This window comes from Protobothrops mucrosquamatus, unplaced genomic scaffold (assembly GCF_001527695.2).
Source record: "Protobothrops mucrosquamatus isolate PMUCROS unplaced genomic scaffold, P.Mucros_1.0 scaffold1, whole genome shotgun sequence".
Lineage (NCBI taxonomy): Eukaryota > Metazoa > Chordata > Lepidosauria > Squamata > Viperidae > Protobothrops > Protobothrops mucrosquamatus.
In genome coordinates, this window is record NW_015386388.1 from 1429395 (window position 1) to 1446249 (window position 16855).

Consider the following 16855-nt stretch of genomic DNA (forward strand, 5'->3'; position numbering starts at 1 on the left):
ACAGTGTCGGTTGGCGACCCCCAGGGGGAGAGCCTTCTCTGTTGGAGCCCCCACCCTCTGGAACGAACTACCCCCAGAGATCCGGGTGATTCCGGATCTCCCCTCCTTCCGCCGCGCCCTCAAGACATGGCTATTTCAGCTGGCGGGACTGGCCTAAGGGGTATTTTAAATTTGGTTTTTAAATAACTTTTTAAAAAAGGTAGATAAGGTCCATACTAATATTTCGTTTTAATTATATTTTAAATTTTATATTGTATTGATTGTCTTGTTTTAAATTGGCTGTAAGCCGCGGTATAAATGTAATAAATAAATAAATAAATAAATAAATAAATTGGGAGACCTGTATATTATTATATATTATATTTCCCAATATAAAAGAGAATGTATTCACTTTCAGGAAACATGACATTTTTAAAAATCTCTTTAATATCTATATACAAATGTCAGATAGATGACTCATAGCATACACATCTAAGCTAAGCTCTGACTACAATGGGCTCTTCACTCTGTTCAAAAGAACCATAAGATTTTTTTCTTGGCTTTGCTCTATCAACCGCTTTGCAACTTACTTCTAACTTGCTGTTATCCAGGCCCGACAAAGTCATTTCCTCCATTTTCATTTGCAACAGCTATCAGAAAAGATGCTGAAAATGCAACATAGTAGAGGCGAGACTGAAATGGGAACAGGTGCCCCTAAATGAAGACAGGCAAAAAGATTCAATTATCACTTCAAGAAAATCTTACTTTCATAATGGAAAACAAAGCAACGAGTAAGAAGTTATGCAGGACAGAAATATTAATGACAGTTTTAATTGATAATGCCTATAAATTGCCAATAATTTTGAAAAATGCGCTTTGGGTGAGGATTGAGAGCCATTTTTGAAAAACCATTCTTGAATATACCATGCTTATAAAACCTATTTTATAAGTAGCCCTTGCCACCAGCAATTTTTGGAAGTATTTCTCAATTTTTAATATAAGTTCTACTACCTCATTGAGAATTTGGTGGAAACCATATTCCTCTGCCTCCCCAGTTGACAGAGCTATTGCTATGGTGTGGTAATGTATTAATGGGAAGGAATTATGGCCTCCTGCACAGGGCTCAGCCTCTGAATTCATGTAATCCACCAAACTATTGTAGATGGTAACTTAACAAGTTCCATGTTCCTGAGTATCTGCTGAGGGCATCCATGACCTCTGACTACCTGACAAATTCCTGGGAAATTAATCAACCTGCCAGATTGCCATCCTCTCTCACTTGTTGATAGCAGTGCAATATAGATATTCATTCATTGTTCTGGCATTGCTTTGTGTAGAAAGAAAGATGGGCTATAAATCTTATTAGAGATTTATAATGTAAATATACCATGTTTCTTTTTTCCCTCCACTTTGTAAAATTTTATGGTATTTTGTGGAAACAGACTGACACATGCCAACCTATGGCCTTAAATTCTCTTATCCAATGGTTATTCCAACTACCAGCCTGGCTTCTGAGAGATACAAAGTATTAGAAGTTGTCATGTTCATATTCCACTATTCAATCTTCAGTCAAAACGCAATGCAGGACTTAACTTATTATTAGCTTGGAGGAAGTACATGTTCCTCTCTTTCTTAGCAGTGAACTATATTAACTACATTCTACCCACCCATCCATATCATAGTGCCATCCAATTGTTATGGCTTTGATACTTTAACTTTCTCAGTAAGATCTCATATTTAGTGTTAAATATTTAAAGATGTGCACATATATTATCTTGTTACAGCCTTCCAAATGTTCTATAACTACAACGATCAGTTGGTTAGGTATTATGGGAATTGCAATCTAGCATATCTGAAAGGCATGAGATTAGGGAATGTTGTTTTACATTTTAGGTAGGTAAGAGGAGCCAGAACTTAGAAAGTATATACCGTAAATAGCTTCCAAACATGACACCAAACCAAGGAATTATTCATATGTAGCTCATTCTGAACCACTATACAGCTTTTACCATCCAAGCCCCATTTTTCAATTTTCCACATCCATTATGAATCTAATAAAATCGGTGTTCCATTCCGTTCTTTGCCAGAATACACTGATTACAAGTTTTTGCTACATAGTTAATCTTTCTGGAATTGATAAGACATTTGGAATTTTCCCAGGATCTGACTATATTTTCAAATCTCTTGCTAGAGAAACCTCTAAAGATGGCAAAAAAGCACCCCCATAGATATTCAAGTGCTGAGAATGCAAACACCCAAACTAATCAATATTTTTAAAATGAATTGGAACTGGATAAGGATAGAGGTGTAGAAATATTCACAATTCTTAAAGAGCAAGAGAAAGAGAGGGGAGTATATTTTAGTGGCCTAGAAGTCTCCATTTTATTTTTGGGAAAAATTGATCTACACACATTTCACAAGAGTGATGCCTACTGAAAACTCAGACACCAGATAAATTTATGAGTAGTATTCAGTGCTTCAGATAGGATTTCAGGATCTATAACAAGCAAAACCAGAATAAAACAAATAACAGGAAGAAATACTAAGAATATGACGTATACATATAACCAAATCCAATGTTCTTGGAAGCGGAATCTATTTTAAGGAAAGTACATTTTTATAGCACTGGCTAATGAAAACACTGCTACCTTAATCCTGGAGGATCTGCATACCAGCTCATTACAATTTAATCTATTTTGTACTGGTCAGATCTGGGGCATGGGGCAATAGGTTAACCTATTTCTTTGTGCAAAAATAGTTGGCCTAAATAAGAACAAAGCAGATTGACCATTTATTAAGGACAGTTTCCATAAGGTCCAACACTCCATCTCCAGCTTCAACAATTGCTATCTTCACAATGGAATGGAAAGGGAACAGAAAAAAAAATACGCTAAAAGGATAAAAAATATTTGCAACACTTCAAAAAGGAGAGGGCACAAAGTAAACTGACAAAACAAACTGATCCCATCCAAAGATATAGGCACTTCATCTTTAGAAACATTAAAACTGCATTCACTGAGAGTATGGACAGACCGCACAGATGTAAGGTAAGCGTTCCATAAGCGTTCCAAACAGCCTCAAGAAGTAACTGTCAGATTGAGGTGAGGCATTTGTCAAATGCATGCAACAGCAAGAAAGAAAAACAGAAATCTGAAAATAATCTGTTTGATGGCCTTTCCAAATCAACACCTTCATCCACCATCTTGCCTTACCCCTCTTGAGCTCCCCAGCACACTTCCACAGAAACTAAGATCCACAAACAGCTTTCTCTTTTTTTTTCTTTTGAAAAATACCAGATTAGATAAAACTGGATTGTAATCTAGCTATTTCTAGGATTCAAAAGTTTTTGCTGACTCCCGTTTCTCTTTTTCTGAGATTGTTCAGACACCAATCAGAAGTTGTATCCTTTTGTAAATTGGCGTAGAAGAAAAATCTCGCAAGCTTGTGTGCTGCACAGTAAAAGCTTAGCTAATATGGAGCCCCCAGAGCAGAAAAAGAGGCAATCTACATTTCAATGGTTTTGAAGGGGAGGGATGAGGAGAGAGGCAGAAGCATCTATATCAGGGGTAGTCAACCTTGGCTCTTTTATGACTCGTGGACTTCAACTCCCAACATGGCTGGCTCAGGAATTCTGGGAGTTGAAGTCCATGAGTCATAAAAGAGCCAAGGTTGACTACCCCTGATCTATATTAATGAGCTCTTATCTACTTTTGAAAAGAGAGAATGATCATGTAAAAGCTTAGGTTGAAATTGTAGATCAACAAGCTCAGATGGGGAGCTCACAAATCAGCTATGCATTGTGTTAATAAAAGAATTGGGGTGTCTGTCCCTCTCTGTGTGTGTGTGTGTGATAAAAATATACATGGGATAAAAAAAAATTCTAACATTAACATACATGAAAGACAGAACCATTGCATCACTGATATTGATTAGTGCTACTCAAAACCTCTCTTTTCTTCTAAGAATTACATGATCCAAAAATGCATCTTTAAAAAAAATTGTATTCAAATTCTCAGGCAGAGGTTTTACATACTGGTATGTATAACTCATGGCTTTTTTTAACATTGCAATGTCCTGTTTTACAGGACATTTAAAATGAGATGCCAACTAATAATGTAATCTATGTTTACTACATCATTGCAAGGTTAGAACCTTTTAAAAAGGGGTGTTGGCTTTTAAAAATCCCCCATGGGGGGTTAGATTGGCACTGAGAAATGAGAAAGTAATCCATATACACATGAAAACACTGCACAAAACTGCCTTTTCTCTAATATAAGGGAGTTGTCATCTGTAGTTGATAGACTAAAAGATACAAATAAACCAGTCTCTGTCTCGCCTCTTACACACACCCTATATTGTGATGGATTTGCTCAAGAGAAATCCATCCCTTAATCTTTAATAGAGCTAGCTTACAAAAGAATGGATGGACTTGCAAAGCTTAGTAATAATTTCAAAGTTCCTTTGGCACCCCATTGTTGGGGAAAGTACTCCTTTAACACCAGATGCAGCCTTCATTTGCTTAACAAAGACAAAACAAAACCTGGACATTATAGATACTCCAGATCTAATGCTTCCCTGTAGCCAGCCATCTGGAATCACCCTCCCTTCATCCTGGACACTGTATCCATTCCTAAACTCAGCTGCCAAATAGGAAGTTGTCCATTTGGAACACTAGAAGACCACTAATGTGAGGACTGTTCTGAATATCATTGAATATTTACAATACCATAATGAGAAACAGGCAGCTTTAATATTCCTAGATGCAGAGAAGGCCTTTGACAATTTAAATTGGACTTTTATATTTAAAGTCCTGGAAGAAATGGACTTTGGAGAGAGCTTTATTCAAGGAGTTAAATCTGTTTACACATCACAGCAAGCAAAAATTGTTATTAATGGTGATTTAATTGATCCATGTGACATTCAAAAGGATACAAGACAAGGATGCCACTTATTATTTATTTTGGTATTGAAAGTTTTAAATGAAAAGAGAAGTGGAAAAAAATTTGGAACTCTAATTTTATATATGGTTGATGGCAGCAAGATTGTTCTATGCACAAAAAGTGGAAGGATGCCTCGATTCCTATCATGGACAAATGATTACAAAAGCTGATGGAATTAGCAGAGATGGACCAAATTGACTGTGCTGATAAAAGAAAAGAACATAAGCACCTTTGTTTGAATTTGGAAACTGCTTCTGGACTTTGTGCTTGAGGTGGAAAAAAAATGACATTATGATTTTGGGTTTTACCGATTAGACTGATTTGCGGATACAGAAATGGTTAGTGCATACTACTATAGAAATGTAAAAAGTTGAGATTGGATTTTAATGTCTGATTTTACTACAACAAAGAGTCGGAAGTCAATGCCTTTTGTTTCTTCCCCTCCCTTTCTTCACACTTTTTTTGTTTTCCCTTTCTCTTTTCCCTTTCCCTACTGTTGTCCCCTACTATTTGCTTTTCTATTTTCACATTTTATGTTATAAATGAATAAAACTAATAAAAAAAAACTAGAAGACCACTTTTTTCATCACCAAGACTACATAATGATGGTCAGTTTTACCATCTATTTGGGCCATTTATACAACTTGAAAATAAGGAAGAATTAATCAAGTTCTTATTTAAATTGGCTATTTATTGTACAGCATGTCTTGAAGCCTAGCTTTCACTTCCAACCGCCAGTCCTGGGCCTTGGTATCTCATTTTTAATCTCCCTCTCTGATTCACAGCTCTTCCTCAAAATATGCCGCTTTTACTACCATCAACTCTCTCCTTGGTTCCTGTGCCACCAAATCTTGCAATAGTTAAAATATCCCCTCTAAATTTGGTGTGTGTTTAAAAAAAAACACCTGTTATCAGTGGCTCTCATCAATTGTTTTTCAATTTATTTTTCAAGCCACAGAATCAATTCGGGTCAACAAAAGTTGATATGCGTACTTAAATACCATGTAAGATTAATTTGGACCCTGCCCTTCTCTTGCACTGCTTTATCTCTTCAGTGCAGAAACTGAACTGATGCTCAAATGTACAGTCTTTATACTGGTTACACTGGATGCTGCACAAGAACCTGCCCGGAACAAACGGGAGCCGCCCCAAATGGCTTTATTCTCAATCCAAGGGGGGGAGGTACAAGTCACAGTTACTCATCAGAGGAAAACAGATTCGTGCTCTGTTCTGAGGAAATTTTACCTTTTTAATTATTATACTTCACATTCTAGAAAGAAGTGTTGGAGCTAAGTCCTATTTTGAATTACAAAGAGACAGGACTTGGAAAACAAAGATGAAGTAACTATAAATGAAACATTTTCTGTGCTCTGATAGAAGTCTAAAAACAAAACCAGATAATAATGCTTAATTGCAGAAGGGAAACCCAATAAAAGGAATTGATGATCTTAAATTTTCTGTACTATAATTCCTGTCACCACTATCCAACTTGCTGGAATCAAGTTGGGAAACAATTCATTCAGAGCTATTATGTGCCTTCCATGCCTCCTCTGAATTCCAAGCAACTACTCCCTTAATCCAATTCAGCCTTGCTTTATTATATCCATCAGTTTCCAGACCTTTCTGAATATCTACTGTCAGCTCCTCCTAATTGCATTACCTTCTTTAGCTGAGACTTCTACTTCATACCATATTTTTGCCTTTAATTAAGTAAAAAAAAGAAGAGATAAAAAAAAATACTTATACATGAATGTGAGAGTCACTGTAAGATAAGTTGAAGTACTGGATCTGAAATGAGGGAGACCCCAAGTCCTAGTTCCTTCCCTAGGCATGGAAACCAGCTGGGTAGTTTGGACTAATTACTTTCAGCTTCAACTTAGGAAGTATAAAAAAAGCTCTTATTCCTTTTTCCCCCCCAGTGATTTTCACAAAACCATCAAACACCTCGGCTTATTTTGACTACAGTATACTTTTTCCTCACCAAATGGGTTAGGATTGTTAAATGAGATCTCCATGAATTTAAGTATCTACACCAGTGGTTCTCAACCTTTCTAATGCCGCGACCCCATAATACAGTTCCCCATGTTGTGGTGACCCCCAACCACTTATACATCACCGGGTGCCAGGGGCGTGGCCAAGTGGGTGTGGCCACCAAGTGGGCGTGGCCACCATGTTGTGGTGACCCCCAACCATAAAATTATTTTCATTGCTATTTCATAACTGTAATTTTGCTACGTTATGAATCACAATGTAAATATCTGATATGCAGGATGTATTTTCATTTTTACAAATTGAACATAATTAAAGCATAGTGATTATGCTTTCCTCTCTCCCTCTCTTTCCTCTCCCTCTCTTTCCTCTCTCTTCTCTGTCCTTCTTTCCTCTCTTTCCCTCTTTCCTCTTTTTCTCTTTCCTCTCCCAGTTTCTCTTTCCTCTCTCTCTTTCTCTTTCCTCTCTTTTTCTGTTTCACTCTTTCCTTTCTTTTTTCCTTTCTCTCTTTCCTTTCTCTCTTTCTCTTTCCTCTCTCTCTTCTTTCTCTCTCTCTTCTCTCTATCCCTCTTTCCTCTTCCCCGTTTCTCTTTCCTCTCTTTTTCCTTCTCTTTTTCTTTCTCTTTTTCTTTCCTCTCTTTCTCTCTCTCTTTTTCTCTGTTTCCTCCCTTTCTCTTTCTCTCTTTCCTCTCTCTTTTCCTCTGTTTCTCTCTCTTTCCTCTCTCTCTTACGGCAACATTGTCGGGGGTTCCCGGCGCCCCCGGCCCAGCCTCCGCTGCGTTCTCAACCGAACGGGCGGGGACGGGGAGCAGGACGGGAGGCAGCGGCTCCGGCGGTCACTGCTGCATCGTCAGGGGTCCCCGCCGGGACTCTGCGCTGCCTGGCCTCGTCCTCCGTCCATCGATGGAGCCGCGGTGGGGGCTGGTGCTGCACAGCCTGCCAGCACCTCTGCCAGCTCGACTGCTCCCCCCCAGGCACCCCTCTTCCTCCTGGCACCCGCCCGAGCAGCAGGAGGAAGGAGAGAAGGGTGAGAAAACTGCTGCCGCCGTTTCAGCCGCGACTCCGCGCTGCCCGGCCTCGCCCTCCGCCCATCCGATTAAGCCGCGGTGGGGGCTGGGGCCGCGCGGCCAGCCAGCCCCTCCGCCAACTCGGCTGCTCACCCCAGGCACCCCTCTTCCTCCCGGCGCCCGCCCGAGCTGCCTTGGAGGCAGCAGGAGGAAGGAGAGAAGGGTGAGAAAACCGCTGCCGCCGTCCCAGCCGCAACTCCGCGCTGCCTGGCCTCGCCCTCTGCCCATTCGATGAAGCCGTGGTGGGGGCTGGGGCCGCGCGGCCCGCTAGCCCTCCGCCAGCCCGGCTGCTCCCCCCCAGGCATCCCTTTTGCCCCGGCGCCCGCCTGAGCCGCTTTGGGGGCAGCAGGAGGAAGGAGAGAAGGGCGAGAAAACCGCTGCTGCCATCCCAGCCGTGACTCCACACTGCCCGACCTCGCCCTCCGCCCATTCGATGGAGCCGCAGTGGGGGCTGGGGCTACGCGGCCCGCTAGCCCCTCCGCCAGCCCGGCTGCTCCCCCCAGGCACCCCTCTTGCCCCGGCGCCCGCCCGAGCCGCCTTGGGGGCAACAGGAGGAAGAATGGGAGGAGGAAGAGGATGGCAAGGAAGCCGCCGCCAGCGCTGGGCCCTAGGAGGCAGCTCTCCTCTCCTACCTTTGCTGAATCTCCTTCTTCCTTCCTGGCAGCCTGGACTCCGGCGCGCCTTCCTGGCCAGCGGGTCCAATGGTCGGGCTGGGTGGGGATCGCAGTGGCTGGTCTCCCTTGGGCCACGGCTTGCGGGAGGGCTGTCCCGTTCAGCGGAGCCTCCAGCAGGCCGCTCCCAGCAGGGATCCCGGGGCTTCCCCGGGCGGCTCCAAGGCCACGAGGCCCTGGCCACGCTTCTCCCAGGGGGTGGGGCACCCGGGCGCAGGGCCAATCAGGAGCCCTGCAGGAGGTACCGTATTTTTCGCTCTATAAGACGCACCTGACCATAAGACGCACATACTGGTACTATACTATTTCTCTTTCCCTCTTTCTCTCCATTTCTCTCTCTCAAAGATCCTTAAAATCCTTAAAGGTTATGCTTGGGCGGAAGACGTTTTCTTTTACAGATGGGGTGGGTGGGCCTGACATTCGCGCGTAGGCAGGACCCCGCCCGCCGAGCCACCGCTTCCCCATTGCCCTCCACGCCAACCGGCTCCATCTCCAGACCTCCCAGCTGACGGGCGCAAGTCCGGGGCTCGCCAGGTGACGGGCGCAGGAGGTAGGTGCCGCCGTGGCCTCCCAACCGCGCCGCCGCGGCCTCCCAGCCGCTTGCTTCTTCGGCTGGAGCAATTGCAAGGGCTTGCATGGTTCCCAAGGGCCGCTGACGCGCTCCCCGCCGACGGCGACCATGCAAGCCCTTGCATGGTCGGGTGGGCCTGACATTCACGCGCAGGATTCGCGCGCGCCTACCTCCTGCGCCCGCTGAGCCACCGCTTCCCCATCGCCCTCCACGCCAGCCAGCTCCGTCTCCAGACCTCCCAACTGACGGGCGCAGGTCCGGGGCTCGCCAGCTGACGGGCGTAGGAGGTAGGCGCTGCCGCGGCCTCCCAACCGCGCTGCCACGGCCTCCCAGCCGCTTGCTTCTTCGGCTGGAGCAATTGCAAGGGCTTGCATGGTCGAATCCTGNGCGAATGTCAGGCCCACCCGACCATGCAAGGGCTTGCATGGTCGCCGGCGGCGGGGGAGCGCGTCAGCGGCCCTTGGGTACCATGCAAGCCCTTGCAATTGCTCCAGCCGAAGAAGCAAGCGGCTGGGAGGCCGCGGCGGCACGGTTGGGAGGCCGCGGCGGTGCCTACCTCCTGCGCCCGTCAGCTGGCGAGCCCCGGACCTGCGCCCGTCAGCTGGGAGGTCTGGAGACGGAGCCGGCTGGCGTGGAGGGCAATGGGGAAGCGGTGGCTCGGCGGGCGGGGTCCTGCCTGCGCGCGAATGTCAGGCCCACCCGCCCCATCTCTAAAAGAAAACTTCTTCTGCCCAAGCATAACGCCAGCAGTTCTGTGCCAGAGGCTTGAAACACGGAGGCGCGGGACGCGGAGCGGCGCAGTGGGAGGCAGCATTCGCTCCATAAGACGCACAGACATTTCCCCCCATCTTTTGGGGGGGGAGAGTGCGTCTTATAGAGCGAAAAATACGGTAAGTCCGCCTGAGAGAGAGAGAGAAGGAAAGCGAAAGTGCCTCTCTGTCTCTCTCTCTCTGCAAATGGCGGAGGAGGCCGTGCGGAGCCCGATGCGGAGCCGTGTCTCGGTTCCTAAGACCATCGGAAATATGTGTTTTCCGATGGTCTTAGGCGACCCCTGTGAAACGGTCGTTCGACCCCCAAAAGGGTCGCGACCCACAGGTTGAGAACCGCTGATCTACACTATAACCACAACAATGATATTGCATCAGAATCAGAATCGAGCTGGAAGGGACCTTGGAGATGATTAATAATAATAATAATAAAAATAATAATAATAATAATAATAATAATAATAATAATAATAATAATAATAATAATAATAATAATAATAATAATAATAATAATAATAAAGTTGGAAAGGACCTTGGAGGTCATCGAGTCCAACCCTCTGCTCAGGCAGGAACTCTACACCATTTCGGACAAATGGCTGTCCAGTCTCTTCTTAAAAACTTCCAATGTTGGAGCATTCACCACTTCTGGAAGCAGGTTGTTCCATTGGTTAATTGTTCTAACTGTCAGGACGTTTCTCCTTAGTTCTAAGTTGCTTCTCTCCTTGATCAGTTTCCATCCGTTGCTTCTTGTCCTGCCTTCAGGCGCCTTGGAGAATAGCTTGACTCCCTCTTCTTTGTGGCAGCCCCTGAGATATTGGAACACTGCTATCATGTCCCCCCTCGTCCTTCTCTTTATTAAACTAGACATACCCAATTCCAGCAACCGTTCCTTATATGTTTTAGCCTCCAGTCCCCTAATCATCTTTGTTGCTCTTCTCTGTACTCTTTCTAGAGTCTCAGCATCTTTTTTACATCGTGGTGACCAAAACCGGATGCAGTATTCCAAGTGTGGCCTTACCAAGGCATTGTAAAGTGGTATTAATATTCACGAGATCTTGATTCTATCCCTCTGTTAAAGCAGCCCAGCACTGTGTTGGCTTTTTTGGCAGCTGCAGCACACTTCTGACTCATATTTAAGTGATTGTCCACTAGGACTCCGAGATCCCTCTCACAGTTACTACTATTGAGCAAGGTACCCCCTATACTATACCTGTACATTTGGTTTTTCTTGCCTAAATGTAGAACCTTATTTTTTTCACCATTGAATTTCATTTTGTTAGATAGCGCCCAGTGTTCAAGTCTGTCCAGATCCTCCTGTATCTTAAGCCTGTCTTCTGGAGTGTTGGCTATTCCTGCCAGCTTGGTGTCATCCACAAATTTGATGAGTTCCCCATCTATACCCTCGTCCAAATCATTAATGAAGATGTTGAAGAGCACTGGGCCTAGAACAGAGCCCTGGGGCACCCCATTACACATTTCCCTCCATGTAGATGCAGTTCCATTGAGGACCACATGCTGAGTACGGCCGGTCAGCCAGCTACGGATCCATCTGGTGGGGATGCTGTCTAACCCACATTTTTCTATCTTATCGAGTAGTAGGTTGTGATCTACTTTATTAAATGCCTTACTGAAGTCCAAGTAAATTATATCCACAGCATTCCTCTGATCCACTAATTTTGTCACTAGGTCAAAGAATGCAATAAGGTTTGTCTGGCATGATCTGTTTTTGACAAACCCATGTTGGCTTTTAGTAATGACTTTGTTTGCCTCTAGGTATTCGCTGATTTGTTGTTTGATTATCTTTTCCAGAATCTTCCCAGGTCTTGAAGTCAGGCTGATAGGTCTGTAATTTCCTGGATCCATTTTTTTTCCTTTTTTGAAGATGGGAACTACATCGGCTCTTTTCCAGTCCGCTGGTAGTTTCCCAGTGCTCCAAGATCTTTGAAAAATATAGTTCAGTGGTTCTGAGATCACATCTACCAGTTCCTTGAGAACCTTGGGGTGTAATCCATATGGTCTTCTAGTCCATCCCCCTGCTCAAACAGGACACCCTATACTATTTCAAACAAGTGGCTGTCCAGACTCTTCTTAAAAACCTCCAGTGATGAAGCACCCACAATGTCTGAAGGCAAGTTATTCCACGGGTTAATTATCCTCCTTAATTCTGGGTTGCTCCTCTCCTTGATTAATTTCCATCCATTGGGGTTTTTTTTGCCTTCTGGTGCTTTGGGAAATAAATTGACCCCCTCCTCCTTGTGGCAGCCCCTCAAATATTGGAATATTGCTATCACGTCCCCCCTTTGTCCTTTTCTCTAGACTGGCCATACCCAAATCCTGCAACCATTCTTCATATGTTTTAGTCTCCAGGCCTTTGATCATCTTAGTTGCTCTTCTGTGCACTTTTCCAAAGTCTCAACATCTTTTTTGTAATGTGGTGACCAAAACTGGATGCAGTATACCAGATGTGGCCTTACTAAGGTTTTATAAAGCGGTACTTATACTTCACGGGATTTTGATTCTATGCCCATTTATACAACCAAGGATTGTATTGGCTTTTTTGACTGCTGCTGCACACTGCTGGCTCATCGTCCACTAAGACTCCAAGATCCCTCTCACAGTTACTGTTTTTGAGCCAGGTTTTGTCTAATCTGTACTTGTACCTTTGGTTTTTTCCTGCCCAGGTGTAAAACTTTGCTTTTCTCCACATTAATTTTCATTTTGCTGGATAGGGCCCATTGTTCAAGTCTGTCAACATCTTTTTGGATCCTGAGCTTGTCTTCTGGGGTGTTGGCATTCTTGCCAGTTTAGAGTCATCTAAAAATTTGATGAGTTCCCCTCCTATTGCCTTAATTAAGTCATTTAGGAAGATATTGAAGAATACTGGGCGAATTACATTCACAGTGAGTAAAAAAAAATTGAAGATCAGATTTTAATTCTTTTGGGGAGCAAAAAGGGAAGAATCTACATAGGGCTGGGATTTCATATTTATAAACAAAAATTTCTACATAAATATTTTTTTAAAAAGGATTACCATATTTCATTATAGTTGTCCGTATGAAGTCCATGACTGTAGGTAAATCACAAATAACATATTTTCCACCCCAATTACTCAAACTAATACAGCTAAAGTACAGCTGTAGTGCATCTGGGGAGTGCCACTTTGAGAAAAGGGGCTTTCATCCTTGCTTTTATCATGCTCATTTTTTTATTCTCACTTATCCTGGGTGCTGCTTTGCACACATCCTTCAGGAAATATTTCATTTGGTAAAAGGAGTTGTCAGTCACATTCTGCCCTCATCCAGACCTAATTGGTTACTCTTCCTCACTAGCTCAGCAACTACCTTATCAGATCAAGGATTGCTCTGGTTTACCCCAACAGCAGAGCATTTGCTTTGGAAATGCTCAACTGCATGCTCCCAACATTCCACATTCTGAGATAAGCTAGGTCTGATATGTTCAGTAAAAATTGGTATGCTTGCTACATTTATATCTTATTGCTCTTTCAGGAAAATCAGGGCAGGACACAAGTTTTTTCTTGCCTCGTTTTATCTTGACCACAACCTAGAGAAGTAGACTAAACTATGTAGGTGAGCCAGGCCGAAGATTATTTACTAAGTTTTGTAACTAGAGATTTCTAATCGAGCCTCTCCTGCACTGACATCTAAGCACTATCCTGTGCTAATTCTTGTTAAGACTGTCTGCCAATAATCTACTCCATTTTATACAATGAAGAAAGTTACTCTACATTATAAAGGTCCCTTTAGCCAAGCTTTCAGTGTCCAGCAGTGAATAATCCAGTGTCCCTGAAACATTGTAAGCCCGGGTAAATTCAATAGCTCTCCCTATTTCTTTTTTGATCACAGAGGCTTTATTGAACAATGCTCCTCCAAAAATTTAATTATCTTTTAATCAGGTCTCCAAGCAAACAATTATTTTCCTGCCCAATCCCCATCCCACATCTGTTTATTCACCCCATTTCTTACTTCACTCCATCCCTGCCTATTTGCATGCCCATTATCCCTCCCATAGCAGCCCCTGGACCTACCGTCCCTTCCCCAAATTATTGCCCTCCCCTCTTCATTTACTTACCTCCACACACGGGGCAGGAAGAGGAAGAGAAGTCTCACAATCGACCACCTCCCCCTTGATGGCCCGTGGCTGCTTCCCAGGCGGCCTGCCGGGCCCCAGGCGAAGCAGCCATGCCCCCTCCTCACCGGCCCCAGCTCAACGCAAGGCCCCTGGCAGGAAGAAGAAAAGAGAGAGTCGATCGGATGGATAGGCCAGTCCGGCCTAACGCATCTACCTCCTTTTCTTTTACAGCACTTCCAACATTGGCGGTAGCAAATAGGGAAGGGAAGGGAAGGGGAAGGGGGAAACACCTTTTGCAATAGAGACTCAACCGAACTTGATGGTAACGGGGCGGGCACCAGAGGAGGGCAGAAAAAGATGTGGGGAGAAGGGCGCCCAATGGAGTTGCTCTTAAGGGAAGAGCGAAGGAAGCGACCAACCGACGTGATTTCTGTCTCCTCCTCTTCTCCTCCCCGTCTCGCTGTCATCAAGGTTGTTGTCGAGGAGTCGCTGCTTACTGGTACATTGTTACATTTGCTGTAGAATGTCAGAATTTTCCGGGGTTATGGGGAAGGGACAACGTGCGCGTGTGTACACTTAAACTCAAAATTGGCGGATATATGTACTCGCACTCGCATCTTTGTGGTGATGAATTCGCTCCTAGACCTTAGCCCTCGCTTCTGAGCCCCGCCTAGACCCTAACTTTGGAAAACAAATGCAAAACGTGCCACAACCAGGGCGAAAGAGTTGCTTACAGTCTACCACTCCGGCTAATTCTTTCCCAGATATTGAGGTCTGGAATTCATAGAAGAGGTGGAAAATAATGTCCCCTGAGTTAACTCCAGCTGCCTCTTCCCGATCCGGTGGTACCCAGAATTCTCAGACTTGTGCAAATTTTCCACACTTCTGGAAAGGATTGGAAAGAAAACACCAAAATAGGATTTCCAGGTTTGAACCCTCACTTCTTTTCCCATCACGAAAATTAAGCACTGTTTGTCCTCTCAAATTCTGCTTGCAGAGCTCAGCCTGCATTCCAAGATCCAGAGATGCAATTACGGTATAAATTCAAGTTTGAGGGACATGTGTATGTATGTGATTTCAACAGATCTATCTGGATTCAGATCTCTTCGTGAAGGATTTTCAGTTAAAAGGAAAAAACGTTTGAGAGGCTAGCTTTTAATGTATGCTAAAATGGTTCAGTATTTCAAACAGTGTACATATTTGTGATGCCAGTATGTAATGTACTTATATCATTCAAGGAGCATGTATATATAATCCTTTAGTTATGAGCTGATGTTTTATTTTCCTTTCTCTGTTTTATTTCTAATTTCAATTTATTTAGGCCAAATGACAAAGTTGAAGAATTCTAAAATAATATTTGTCACATTCAAATTAGTTCCTCTCGTATCTTTTCATCTTTCATCTTTAAAAATGTCTTCCTGTTCCTGTATAGAGATTAAAAGATTTACCTTAAATGAGTATTATATTTATTGTATTTATTCCTTTGTGTCAATTTGTCATCTCTTGTCACATGGAAAAAGGAGCCACTAGCTTTCTAGTAGGTAATGTTCAAAATTGCTTACAAATAATTTGTTTAAGCATTAATCTGCTCTAACAACCTCATATATCCCATTATTAAAGATTTAATTGCAAGTAAGTGTTGAATGTTATGAAACACAAATATACCAACATTATGGTATTTATTATGATAGAAGGGATAAAGGATACAGAATCTATGGCATTCCAAAACTCCAGTCTACATTCATATGAGTATGTGCAATACATGTACACACATACAGGTGAAACTTAAAAAATTAGAATATCGTGCAAAAGTTCATTTATTTCAGTAATGCAACTTAAAAGGTGAACCTAATATATGAAATAGACTCATTACATGAAAAGCAAGATAGTTCAAGCCGTGATGTGTCATAAGTGAGATGATTATGGCTTACAGCTCATGAAAACCCCAAATCCACAATCTCAGAAAATTAGAATATTGTGAAAAGGTTCAATATTCTAGGCTCAAAGTGTCCCACTGTAATCAGCTAATTAAGCCATAACACCTGCAAAGGGTTCCTGAGCCTTTAAATGGTCTCTCAATGTGGTTCAGTAAGAATCACAATCATGGGAAAGACTGCTGACCTGACAGTTGTGCAGACAATCATCGTTGACATCCTCCATAAGGAGGGAAAGCCTCAAAAGGTAATTGCAAAAGAAGTTGGATGTTCCCAAAGTGCTGTATCAAAGCACATTAACAGAAAGTTATGTGGAAGGGAAAAGTGTGGAAGAAAAAGGTGCACAAGCAGCAGGGATGACTGCAGCCTGGAGAGGATTGTCAGGAAAAGGCCATTCAAAAGTGTTGGGGACTTTCACAAGGAGTGGACTGAGGCTGGAGTCAGTGCATCAAGAGCCACCACACACAGACGGATCTTGGACATGGGCTTTAAATGTCGTATTCCTCTTGTCAAGCCACCCCTGAACAACAAACAAGGTCAGAAGCGTCTTACCTGGGCTAAAAAAAAGAGAACTGGTCTGTTGCTCAGTGGTCCAAAGTTCTCTTTTCTGATTAGAGCAACTTTTGCATCTCATTTGGGAACCAAGGATCCAGAGTCTGGAGGAAGAATGGAGAGGCACACACTGCCAAAAGCACCAAAACCTGGTTCAATGACCGTGGGATTACTGTGCTCGATTGGCCAGCAAACTCGCCTGACCTGAACCCCATAGAGAATCTATGGGGCATTGCCAAGAGAAAGATGAGAGACATGAGACCGAACAATGCAGAAGAGCTGAAGGCCGCTATTGA

At 43.5% G+C, this 16855-nt stretch overlaps 1 protein-coding gene across 1 annotated transcript in view; it reads right to left on the bottom strand.

The window, feature by feature from the left end:
* The window catches only part of ATXN7L3 (ataxin 7 like 3), a 29681-nt gene extending 15593 nt beyond the window's left edge, over window positions 1-14088 (bottom strand). Inside the window, exons 1-2 of the mRNA XM_015832236.1 lie at window positions 14074-14088; window positions 570-693 (exon numbers count right to left, since the gene is read on the bottom strand). Coding sequence (XP_015687722.1) covers window positions 570-620 — 51 coding nt within the window. The 5' untranslated portion in view covers window positions 621-693; window positions 14074-14088. The remainder of the gene's footprint in view (window positions 1-569; window positions 694-14073) is intronic.
* Between the last annotated feature and the right edge of the window lie 2767 nt (window positions 14089-16855).